This window comes from Equus caballus, chromosome 9 (genome assembly GCF_041296265.1).
Source record: "Equus caballus isolate H_3958 breed thoroughbred chromosome 9, TB-T2T, whole genome shotgun sequence".
NCBI lineage: Eukaryota > Metazoa > Chordata > Mammalia > Perissodactyla > Equidae > Equus > Equus caballus.
Genome location: NC_091692.1, coordinates 31,813,901 through 31,827,358, shown reverse-complemented (window position 1 = coordinate 31,827,358; position 13,458 = coordinate 31,813,901). Strand labels below are relative to the sequence as shown.

At 38.9% G+C, this 13,458-nt stretch overlaps 1 protein-coding gene across 4 annotated transcripts in view; it reads right to left on the bottom strand.

Moving 5' to 3' along the window:
- Nucleotides 1-3,761: 3,761 nt before the first annotated feature.
- ST18 (ST18 C2H2C-type zinc finger transcription factor) overlaps nt 3,762-13,458 on the bottom strand; it is a 98,205-nt gene continuing 88,508 nt past the window's right edge. For all 4 annotated transcript variants that reach the window (XM_023648623.2, XM_023648625.2, XM_023648624.2 and 1 more), the window contains 3 exons: nt 10,518-10,621; nt 8,418-8,561; nt 3,762-6,214 (listed from right to left, as the gene is read on the bottom strand). In XM_023648623.2, the coding sequence (XP_023504391.2) occupies nt 6,074-6,214; nt 8,418-8,561; nt 10,518-10,621 (389 nt within the window). In that variant the 3' untranslated portion in view covers nt 3,762-6,073. The remainder of the gene's footprint in view (nt 6,215-8,417; nt 8,562-10,517; nt 10,622-13,458) is intronic.

Genomic DNA, 13,458 nt, shown 5'->3' with positions numbered 1-13,458 from the left:
TCTGAAGATGGAAAGGCTTGTGGGAGAGAGTAAAAAAATTCAGGTTTTCTTTATATTTGCAGAAGTATTCAAGAGTTTGTTGAAAATGTTTAGAGTTAAGCTTTTAGGTTTTTGATGATTCAAAATTGAGCCATTTGTGTACCTGCTTACTGAAACACTGAGGATATAGATGTATATTCATGGCTTTGTGTAGGAATTACTTGGCTCTGTTGAATGCTGCTCCCACCGAGTACAACCAAAATAATCTGTCAATAACACAAAACTTAGTTTACCTTGACAGGGTCTTAGCTTCTGAGAAGAGGGTCAGGCAAGGGTGGATGTTCATGTGGTTTGAGGGGTCTGGTTTAAGGAGAGTCTTGAATGTGAAAGTGTAATTAGAGTTAGGCAAGTTCACGACACAGCAGATTGGAAGAGAGGCACACAGCGTAGCTGAGGTTTCAAAGTGCGTCTCAAAGAGAAAATATCATTTTAGAGTCTGTTGTCCTGAGAAGGGGTATTTACTCCGAGAGCATGTTGAGTAGTTCTTGTTCAAATAAATGTACTATTAAGATGTTCCTGGAACAGATAATGAAGACATTTTCAATTTTTCTTCCTGGGCAAGAATTTCCTGGAATAGTGGACTGACGTTAAGGGAGACAACCCAGTAGTTAAGGCAGCTATCTGTGTCAAAGAAGACAGCAAACCATGGCCCAGGCGCACAGCCAGGGGTGGGGGTGTGAATGCTTCTGGTCCTTGGGGCTTTGATGAGGCACAAAATTTGGAAGTTCTCTCAAGTACACTGGTCTTAGGGATAAATATTTATGAAGATTTCTAATGGTTAAAAGTCTGAGCCTTTAAAAGTATTATTGGAGTGTCATATCCCCAAAGTGTCATTCTAACATCAAAGTATCTAGTCCAAACATCCAACCCTGGATTCATTTCAAACTGAGTAAGGTAATTGGTCACAGAAGGAAAATGATTGCATTTATATAAGACAATACATATTTGAGTGGAAAATTCTAAAACAACAGCTATTTCTTAAGTGCAGGAAACTTTACATTCTCTTTGTCTTTTAAAATATTTAATAGCTGGTAAAGGTCAGTACAAAATGTCCTTTTATTTGCCAGAGGCCAATCCAAAGCTGTCAAGCTTGCACAAAGCAGCTAGAGACAGAATATAATAACTATGTTGTTTTGTTCTAAAAACAAAACAAAACAAAAGAGTAATTTACATTTTCCTTAGTTTTTGGCTGTTATTACAACTCATATTAAGGTTTTCAATCCCAATTCATCAAATAAATTATTAAGGTGTCACATTTTTATGATATGCCTTTACAGGAAAAATACATCATAATAGTGTGGTTTAAATATCGAAAAGGATGCTTCCAGAGTGGTGATTAAAGCGAGTGCCTCTTGCTCAATGACTGTGGCTTGAGGCAGGTTAGGATGATGGCCAAAGAGTTAGGGGTTGGCTCAAGGCAGTAACGGTGGCCTGCAGAAGGGACAGGAGCTCTTCTCCAGGTCAGAACCGGGTTCCCGGGCATCAGATAAGCTCTTTATTCTAAGACTCAAGTTTCTATCACTATAATGCTGATCGTAATACTGCCATTGCAGTGTGGCCATCAAGCCTATGAGAGCAAATTCAGGGGCCCAGGGCACTGTGAGTCACTCAGTGGTAGTAGACAGACATTATTATTGTGGCAAGATTTAAGAATATTGGATATGCCTTGGCCCTAGCATATATCTTAATCTTAAGTAATTCCTGTGTTCTTTCTTCCAGGTTAGATGGCATCTGACAGGGGACTAGACAGATCCCCATGGGTTAGATGTTAAAAATTGTGGAAAGAGGTTGAATCTTGGCTGTATCTTTTCCTAGCTTTATGGTCTTAAGCAAGTTACTAACTATTCTGAGCACCACTTCCATCACCAGTTTAATTAGACATGATGACATTTACTTCATAAATTTGTTTGAGGATTTCATGAGATGAAGTAGACAAGGCACCATTGATTGTGTCTGACAGTGTAGACAGTGTTAGCCAATTAAATCGGCTTCCTTTATAATTATCTGCCGTATAAAAAGAGGAAATAGCAGGGTACTATTCCCAGACCACTCTAGAATGGGCACAATGTGCAGAAAAAGACAGAGAAAATACTTGTTTTTTGAATGTTAACAAAATATTTATGTACTGCAACAAATTATGTTTTAAAACTTTTTCTAATGAGGCAAGTATTCACCCCTTCTTTTCATTCAGAACATGGGTTCAAGTAGCAGCGTATCAGTTCTAAGGTCTCTGTAGAGCAGCCTGCAAATGATGACAGCAAAGCTCATTATCAATTTAATTTCCTACCAAACAGCAGAGGTACAGCACAGAGAACAGTTTTGATGACTTGAGATAAGAGATATTGTTTGAATTGCTAGAATAAATTGTCTCTAATGGAAATCTGATTCCTGTCATTCTCTGGTTTCAAATCTTTCTTTGGCTTCTGAAGTCTACTTGTGGAAATTTGAACTCCTTAGAATGGCCTTTTATAATATGACTCCCTCTCCTACCTACCTGGGCATTTTGTCTCTTATCTTCTCACTTCTCACCAAGTTTTTAATATTTGAATCAGCTGAAGCTGCTGGGTTGACAATTTGTCTCATCACCATGCCTGCATGGCCAACTTGCCCAGCTCATCTGTAGCCAGCAATTTTCCCAGGAAATCGGAGTTAGTCAGGCAACCCTCACACTGTTTCCACAGGAGCCTGTGGGTACCTCATCACAACCCCTATCACTCATTTCATCCCCCACTGGGCTGAACTCACATGGAAGTCAGGAAGTGGGCCTAGTACAAACATTTTCTAATTAAACATCTGTTGTAGAAACGTATGGATCTCAGTCATCATTCTCTTTTCATTTTCAGTGGAACTTCTACTCCTCTTCTGACATGTTGGGTGACAGGGATGCAGACACTACTCATTGATGTAAAATCCCAATCAGGGCAAGATACGCATATTCTGCAAAGGGTAAGCCAAGAACCTGGCTGAGCAGATTTTCATCTTGTGATCCATTTTCACAGGATGTATCATATGTGCATCTTGTACAAATAAATTAGGTGACTAACAGCAAGCTCTATTGTGCATCAACTGCAGCATGCCAACCTCTGTTATAGGAAGGTCTCCCCAAGTATCCTGGCTTCCTCTGGGGACCGAGACTTCCCTTTAGTCAATTTTGCTTCAGTACATGGATTACATGGGTTTTACCACATTGAGTGTGAATGGCAACCAGTCCTAGAGATGCATAAATCTGGGCAGAAACTGGAAAATTAAACTAAGCTAACTGTTTGACATTAGATGGGAAAAACACACAAGCAAAAGAGGTGCTGTCAAGAATTAATTATTATTTTTCTTTAATTTGAAAGAAATTCAAACTGACTTGTATGAATATACAGTTATACCCTCAGCAATTCTGGAATCAGGAGGGCAGGGCCTGTATCTTATGCTCACTAGATCCAGGTAAATTTCCTGGTGCTAGCAAAGGCTTTTCTTCATATCAAATTCATCCACTGCTCTGTAGCTGTGTACTGAACCAAAGGCTGTGACAGTTTATCAAATGTCAAAAGATTATGTCCATTTGGGGTGAAAAAATAAGCCAAGCACATTGGTTGAGAGAAGTGGAATTCGCCAGAACTAGCGGAGAGCTCCAGCGTACTCCGCCGGGGCAGAGCTCCTCCAGGACAGAGTTGTTCATGGGCGGGCAATAACGGCTCCACAGAGTAGCCTGAGAAAGATCACGGCAAAGCTCATTATCAATTTTTATTTCCTACCATACACCAAATGTACAGCACTGAACACAATTTTGTTGCTTTGATGTAAGAAATATTAATTGTTTGAAGAAACAGTATACAAACAAACTACTCCAAATTAAAAAACTGCATACATCATTGCTTTTTTGTTGTTTACAAAAGACCCAATTTACAGTATCGATCATTAACATAGTTGAAAGGAAAAAAAATTCAGTGCACATTACAAAACACATCAAATACAAAGAAGGCAAATAAATACAAACATACTTCACAAAACATCCTGCTCAAACTATGCAAACACAAATAAATTAACCCGAAGTCATAGTAAATTATAGTAATAAATACATAGGTTGGTAAGAGATTTCTTTTAAATTAAATAAAATATATAACAAACTTGTTAAAATATTTAGCAAATTAAACTTCTGTCTTTGTAATAAGTGAACTCATTTGTATGCATCTATCAAGTACTGTATAGCAAAATGTTTGCAAGTACATACCCTTAATAGAAAATTTTGTTTGGTGTCCCATTTATAATAGACAGCACATATGGTAGCTCTTCTTCTTTTTAAATGGATTTTTAAATAAACACCGTTCCTACCTAAGAACAGACATCTCATTTTCACTAAACTAAGATTCAAGGGTTCAAATGAACCCCAAACCAAAGATCAGCCCCACTTAATACATAACAATGACCACAGAGTCATGGAAGTGGAATTATTGTCTGTAGTACTTTTAATTTGTGCAGATAACAGTAATAACAGTGGAATATATCAAGCCTGTGAGTGCCATCACATTCAATCTACATGTCCATGAGGCTAATAAAAAATAAACACTTTTGTTATAGCACAGACAATTAAGCCCACACTAAGTTCAAGTGTCCATTTACATGGAGGCACATTGCACGCGAGGTGTGTGTGCACACCAAAAAGGCAGTTTAGCTGGTTGTCTATACCTTTTTCTTAAAAAAAATAAATATAAAAAAACTTTGAAACAATGCTTAACTACTTTACAATCCCTGAAATAGACATTGCCTTTACTACAGCAACTACTAAACTCTGATCCATCCAGAAATTCAAGATTGCGGCTCAATTTTACGTGTGTGAGTGTCTGTGAGTGTGTATATGTGTGTGTGCCAGCGTGTGAGTCTGTATACTTTGCAGCACTTGTAGTTCTACAGAAAGATTTTGATCAAATTGAGAGTCGTCTTGTCGCCTAAGGAGGGTGAATAATGTCACCAGTGTTCAAAGTAATTACTCAGATTGGAGTAACATTTTTCACTTGTTACTCTATTTTCCATTCCCTTCCAGTCAACCCAGTAAGATAAATGCTATTTCAGGGGATACAGTGTCTACAAAATTTTCCATTTGTCTGTGTTTGTATTTGCTCAGTACAAATCTACATCAATATTGTTACTTGTATATTGTACCAACATATGGCGGGAAAGCCTAGCTGGTCACATCAAGTCTTAGTTCTTACCTTGGGATATGAGTTGCGAACTATCTGATATGACTTGAAAAACAGACAATTTGCATCACTAAAAAAGCTTATGTTTTCTTAAAACATTTCAAATAAATAATTCATATTGACTAAAACCGTACAGCTAAGTCGAATACTTTGCTGATTGTTATATTTTATTATTGCTAACAAATTCTGGACAGGCCGATTTCCAGTGTACTGTGCTTCTGTGAGAGCGCATTTGCCACTAGTGGGCGCCATTTATCTTCTTATGCCTTCCGTGCATCTCACCGCACACCCACTTACAAATACAAAGCCAGAGAAGGGGGGAAAGAAGTGTGCAATAAAAATCAAACTGGAGCATAGTGCACTCCTTAAACAAGGATTTCCTTCATACTTTTTTGTTTTCTCATTTAAACCCAGCAAGATATGTGATTTGAGAATAGCATTTCTATTTAAATTCTATTGGAAAATAAATTAATAAACACACTTGTAAAAATATGGCAGACTTCAAAATGCAGTTAAAAGATAAAAAATTCTTTGATTAGAAATAAATAAAATATAAAAACGTCACATTTATTTTACATTACTTTACAAAAAAAAAGAGTGCAATGAAGAAATAAAGAAAAACATATGAAAATAAATAAGATCTAATATTTGACTGCATTGCTTTTAATCCAAAAAGTCTATCATAGTTTTTCTTTCTTTTTATGTCAGCTGGGGGAAAAATTAGTGCAATGTTGCAACTGTAAATTCGTACGGCAACCTACACGCCTTAGCAGCACAGGAGCCTCTGTCAGATCCACCTGTGTCACTGCTGTTCCTGATTACGGTTGCCCGGCAGTGCTGCGGTCCTACACGTGGATGCCCTTCACTGCCTGTTTGATACTTTCCAGCAGAGCTTTGCATTCCGGGGAATAGTCCCGTTCCAGATTGCTGTACATGTCTGTGAGCGTATTTACATATGCTTCAAAATTCTGCTCACTGATAGGCCCCTAAATGGAGACAAAACACATTGAAATAATCACTGTGATTCAGGCTCAGGCAGAAGGAGGACCAAGTAACGCGGCAGAGTCTCAGTGACCCCAGAGTCTGGGGCGGAAGGTAAGGACCCGCATTGCTGCTTGAGTTTGGGGAGATGGAAAGAGACTGAGTGGGTGTGGGCTTCATCTGCTCACTCTTTACTCAATTAATGTGATTGATGGTACAGTATTTTGTGGTCAGTTTGGAGCCACGTAAGGTAGATGTCTGGCTGCCTCAAAGCTGCGCTACTCTTGAGAGGCTGCCTTGGCTTCAATGGCACGTGCTCAGCGCAAAACAGACCTCCTGTTTGCAGAAGGTGAATGTCCTTGAGGCTGGGGAGGAAGGCTTTGCTTGTACCAGATGGTTCCTTTAACAGCACTAGGCTGGAATTTAAGGAATTTAAGATTTGAGCAAGCTGCTCACTAACCAGTTGTCTGGTGAAAAATTATCCTTTTTCATCCTCTTTGTCCATTTTTCCCTTGCAGCATCATTGTAACCCATTTTTTACTGCTCTGTGTTTCTAGGTAGAATATGAGATTCACAAAGTCAGGGTCTGCTCATCACTTATTCTTTTTGTGTTTTGGTATCTCCTTTGCCTAACGTGGTACTTCAAAGAGAATAGACACTCAATATGTGGAAATTGCATGCATGAGTGAAAGGAAATGAACGACACAAAGGGAATGCTACGCATCATTTTTTGGTCCCTCCATTTTCCCATCTTTTTGAAAACATGACATGTGCCTTACTTCACAAGATACTTGAAAGGAAGGACTTGTAAAAGGCCTAAATACTATAGATATTAAGGGTATTATTGTTATTGTTCTATTTAGAAGGTAGGTTTTCTAAATTTGAAGATTATTTTGTTGTGCTCAGCAAGGTTCTGATCTAAATTATTAGTGTTGTCTAACTGGTTTTCTGTTCCCTTTTAGCGTCTGCCTTTCCTTTGTCACACGTCTCTTGGAGACTCATGTAACTGGATAAGACCCAGGTGGCAGAGTGGATAAAGGCCACGTGATAGACCCAGGCCCGCCCGACTGGTGCCAGATTTGGGACCTTGATCAAATCATGTAAACTCTCTGAGCCTCAGCTGTAGAACGGGCACACCAATGCTCAGTCTTGGGTACTTTTGTGAACATCCGGTGAGATCAGCCTCAGAAATCACCACTAGAGTGTCTCGTAGGGTAGCTATAAAACTCACAATTTATCTTGTATGGTAGTGATTATTTTGGGGACACTGGCAAAGGAAAAAATATTAAGGAAAACAAATTTGAAGTATGAATTAGACAAACATTAATAAATAATATCAAAATAATTTCTAATAATTACCTTAATAGTTTCCATAAAGTAATACTTTATTTTCCTTTGTATTCTTTATTATTCCACTATTGATATTTTTAATTATTGATTTTTTTTTAATGTCAAGAGACACACTTGGGATTGGTTATGACGAGGGCTCCATGCTGGGAAGTTGGGTAAGTTGAAGGATTTATTGCTTTCAGGAAAATCAATCATATTTCTTCATTAAATTGCTGCTTCTCTAAACCATTCTATACGTAAAATTTGTATGTCTAGAAACCTTGTTCTAAACATGCCCACACTGAGGAAGTTAAAAGTGTTCAACAATGCAGCGCCTCTTCCACATGCTTAATGTTTGTGAAAATGTAAAGGAAACTAATTTTTTATGAATTTTAAATAGTTGCCATAGCTCAAATACGTGTTTGGATTTTGGAAATAAGGATGCCTTGCTCACTTTGGTACTTTTTATTCTATATAAGGAGAAGTGAGGTATGTTCTTTGTATCTAGTATAAAGAAAGCACCAAGTTAAAAAAGACTTTTATTTCAGTTCTTGAGTTGGACAGATGACGCAAAGGGCTGAGTCTCAGCTTTTGTAAGCAATGTAAGCTTTATACCTGGAAACAAATTTTTCACAAGGGAGCATTAGCCTCCAATTTTCATATTACATTATAAAACAAGTTTCAAATAAACCCTCATCTTTAAGAGACTCCTACACTATAAAAACCCTTGGCCTTATTGTAATCTAAATGTATGTATCTATCATGTTCCCAGGAGGGAGGTTATTGCAAGTCATCCATGAGGAGGCCTGGTACCTGTGATCGCACACTGACATTGCAAACACTTGCAATGGAGCAGCCACGTTCCAGCCCTGGACTTACCATCTGTGGGAGCTGGATGTCCGCAAGGCTTGAAATGAGAGCTTGGCTCAGACCCGCCAGCTCCTTCAGCAGGCTTTCATTGTTCTGTTCTATAAGTTTGTTCTCCTCCTCTATCGTCTTTAAGTTGCTCTCCATAGATGTGATCTGAAATGGAAATAACTTGGGAATATGAGAAGTAGAGTTTGGAAGGAGTCCGAAAGTTTTCTCTCTGAAAGAAAATATCAACTGAACCTAAATGCCAAGGAATGTAGACACTGTAACTTCTCTTCACATAACTGCAACCCCATCATATTGCTCTAAGTTTTGGAATGACATCACCAAATTTATTTCTTTAGCCCAGACTTCTCCCATGAATTGCAGTTTCCACATCTCCATATGGTTATTTGATGGCTATCTCAAGCTCAGTATGTTCGAGAGTAAATCTTTGCTATTTCCCACAAACCTGCTCCATACACAGTCCTTTCCTTTCCAGTTCATAGCAACTTGAACATCGCGCAGGCCTTCGAGGTATCCCTGTTGGCTCTCCTTCTCTCACACTTCAAATACACTGAGTTCCTCCTTCAGACAATCCAGGATGGAATGACTGCACCCACCTGCGCTGCTGCCCGCTGGGCCCAGCCACCAGAGTGACTGTGACGGCCTTCTCATGGGTGGCCTTGTGTCTGGCTTTGCCCCATGGAATCTCTTCTTGGCCTATCTTCAACACAGCTACCAAATTTAGTCTCTTAAAATGTAAGCCAGAATGTAGGTCAAAAATGATCACGTTAACCATTGACTTAAAACCCCATAATCGTTCTGCATTCATTCAGAATAAAAACCAAGGTCTCTAAAATGGCTTAGCACACTCCACGTACTACCTCGGGGACTCATCTCCTCTGATTCCCCCAGATTACTCACCTGGAGCCATACTCATCCTGCTATTTCTCAAAACTCTGGGCTTTTTCAAGGTTTAGGGTTTTGCACTTGCTGTTTTTACTGTTTGAAATACTCTTTCCCCATACCTATTGGGCTAACTCCCTCAACTCCTCAAGTCTTTGCCAAAATCTTTCCTTCCTCCTGAAGCCTACCTTGGTTATCCTATTTTATATTGAAATCTGGCTGCTTCTCCCCGCCCCCTTCTCTCATACAACATAATTTATCATTTTTGATTTTTTTTTTTGTTATTTTCTGCCTCCCTATTCTATCCTTTAAGCTCCCTGAGGACAGATGGCTTTGCTTTCTTCACTAATGGTTCACAAGAGGACTTCACATGACTTGTAAACCGATGCATCAAGTTGATTTTGTACACCTGATGGTTATGAATAGGAGATTATGACACTAGTCACACTGGGTAAGGGAACCAAACCTGTGTTTCAGGTGGACTAAAACCTTTTATCTTAAGCTGCTGTGAATGAGGATTTCTGAGAGTCAGTACCACGGTGGTCTAGGAATCCTACGTTTGAGGAGTGGACAGAAAGGAGAAAGATACTTCAGTCTATACTTTGTTTCATTATTTTTTTCCTTCTGACTTGTTGCAATAGAGTCATTATTGGTGTTTAAAAAAGTCCTGGACTAGACTTTTGATTTCCATTTGGGTACATTTAATCAGGGATGGGGCAGACATTACATAGGAGAATGCAGAATTGAGAAATTGCTTGCATTTTTCGGTAAAGAATCTATTCAGTAAAATCTCCAAAAAGCTCTGTTTCTAACAAATACTGACACATTTAGAGGTGTTCTAGAAAAATTAAATTTGAAAAGTTGCTCTGCTTTACTTGAATTTTGAATAAAACTAAGTAGTCTCATATCTTCTCATGACAGTTTTTCTAAAGCACTGCATGCTCTAAGAACTCTAATTATGGAATGATCTGCTTTATTTGCTTATCAAGCCTTTGATGCGCCCAAGGCAAAAACATGAGTAGCTTTGCCCATAGCTACCAAATTAATGATGGCCCAGGGTGACCCACCTATTCGAGTTTTTACAGTAATTCTGTATTTGAGATGTGCTCAGTATATTGATTGCAAGATATCGTTATATTTTTACCACGAGGTGTAACAGTTCAGTGTTTTGCCTTCACTAAAGATTATGATGAACATAAAGATAACTTTCTGTGTATTTACCTGCGTCTGAAGTTTCATCATATCTGCTTCAATTTTAAGGTTGGATTCATTCAATTCCTTTATTTCTTCATCCAAATGCCTAATTTCTTCATCACTCTCTATACCTATAAAGAATAAGACTATCTTAGTTCAAAATGAAAATATAAGACTGTGACAAATCTGAGTCATTTTACATTTAATTTGTGGTTTGTGAAGTGAAAATTAGAGTTTAATTTGAAATATTGAATTATTACCCAAATCCATAACCAAGATTCTAAAAAGGTGAGTAAAAGGAGTTGCAGGATCTAATTCCTTTATAAGAAAAAAGAGAGGATAAAAGTACCACCATTTAATGTAGCTTCCTTATGTTCCAGGTACGCTGCTACACATGTTCGTGCTCGTAAATATTTTCCCATTTAAACTTTGCTGCACCCTGTGGGGCATGTTCCATTATATCCTTTTCACATATGAAGGCGCTGAGCCTTAGAAAGGCTAAAGGCCTCACTAACCACCGACACAGGCTCTATAACCTGCCTGGGTCCAAAGTAAGAGGCAGAGCTGGGACTGAATTCCAAAGCCCAAGCATTCTCTCGTACACAGTGCTGCAGGGACTCGTAAGACATGAATTAGGCTGATCAATTATATATTTGTCAACTGGGTGGGACCTTATGGACGATTATTAGAGGCAGAGCTGGGGTGCTGGGAGGTGGGTTAGAGCCCAGGACAAACCATTTGAGTTCTCCGCATGGATTTGGATAAGGAGCAAATGCAATCTGGAGAAGGAACATGGGCTTTGGAGTTTGGATATTGGCCTTGACTTTTGTTCTTGAACTTGGGCAACTTACTTCTTTGTGTTTCAGTTTCCTTGTGTGTAAAATAGGCAGAAAATCTATGTTGTGAGGATTAATGCAATAAAATATAAAGTGCTGAACACAGAGTAGGCTCTCAATGAACAGGAGTTATTTTCCCATCACTATTTTATAGAAGGAATATGAATACATTTTAAATATTTTTAAAAGCTAGGAATGGTAGCCAATAGTATGGATGCCAGAAGCAAGATTTAGGCAATCTCAACAGTCTGGAATGATGAATCTAAACCAAAAAGATGACAATTAAGAGGGATAAATGTAAACTTTTGCATTTAGATTTAACAAGATTGATTTCATGAGAGGAAGATGGGGAGAGTTGACAATTTGAAAGAGATCTAGGCTCTTACACTTTCCTGGGGTTACTAATACTTAAATTAAAATCGCTCACTATCTACTGAAGATGCACTTCACATGCTCTAGCAATTCCATTCCTAGGTGCACACTCAAGACAATGGTTGCACATGTACATTAGGAGGCATGCGCAAGATATATGAGGCATACTGTTCACAAAAGCACAACATGGAAAGAAGCCACATGCCCCCTGAAAACAATGTGGATGACTCTTACCAGTATAATGTTAAGAGAAAAAGGTAAGCCCTGAAAGTTTACATATAGCATGGTAAAACAGGTGGCTGTTTTGTAGGTACTTATTGCTTTATGTAAAGAAATTAACTACCTAAATAAAAGTGGACCTCTGAAAAGAATATGTCATAAGACTGATCTAACACGGGGCTCTGAGATTCAATAGAAAATAAAAGCAGACAAACAACTAAGATGTAGGTATTTTAGTACCTAGATCAACTTGAATATGAGTCAACAGTGTGACGGCTACTAAGAAAACAATCAACAATTACCCAGGACCACACTAAGGGAACTAAGGTCTCTGGAAAACAGGATTTCCTCTTCACTGGCCAGCTCTCTCTGGAGAATTGGGTTGCATTCTGAGCACCATATTTTATCAGTGGGTATGCTGGCACAGGGTCTTCTCTTGGAAAACTGGGATTGAAATATTTGTTTTCAACAACTTCAGGGAGCATAGATTCTCAATTAAATAGGTATTTTGAGTGACATCAGCACTTGAAATTTTTCTGATTTGAGCAAATGAAAACTTCTATTGGTATATTTCTTTGACACATTCTCTTTCCTTTCTGATCTTTGGAATAAAATTCCACCTCAGGGAATGGTATTTTCTTACATAATATCTGATGAAGTAGACAATAAGCCAGGAAACACTCATCAAACATGAAGAGCTATGAAGGGAACAAGCGGGGTACCATGAGAGCCCTCACTGGAGAAGACTCATTTAATCTGAGACTTTACTGATACGAAAGAGGTGGCGTGTGAAAACAGAGAGGAAGCAGAAAGCACAAAGCCTGGGGTGGGAAGGAAATGGGAAGCTCTGCTCCAGTTCCGTAAGAAAGTCTTCCTGGCTGGATGCACACTGAGTGAAGGGAGCTGGTCATGGATGATCTCACAAGGAACTTGGGTTTATGCTCGGTGCAACAGGACTTAGTGAGGGATTTTAAGCAGGAAGTGATGTGATCTGGCTGACTTTTCAAAAGCAAAACTCAGGTTTTTGAGCAGAGAATGGATTTAAGGGGAGACAGGGCAGAAAACTGTCAGGAGACTATTGCAGGGGTCCTGGCTGGATCTGATGACCCCTTGCCCCATGGCAGTGGTAGTAGGAGTAATCGAAGTGAACTCAAGATAAAACTTGTAGGTAAAATTTGCAACACTTGAAAGATTGGAGGAAGGGGATGAGAGAATGGAGGAATCAAGGATGACTACCTGTTTCTGCTCGAGCATCTGGGAAACTAGTGGTGTTTCTGGAATAAAGAAGACTTGAGGAGCAGCAGCTTGCAGCAGGAAAATGAAGAGTTCAATTTTGACAAGTTACGGATGATTGTGAGAAGAGTCGTTAAGTGAGAGCCTGGGTTCTTGGTGCTGAGATCTAGTTAGGATTATGTTTCGTTAGGATTAGCGAAGATGCTCAAGTCTCTTAATCAAGGTGGGATCATTTGGAAGACAATAACAAAAGATGCCTGGAAGTCTATGGGGGAGATGTGATCATGAGATGGGACCTCAAAAAAGAA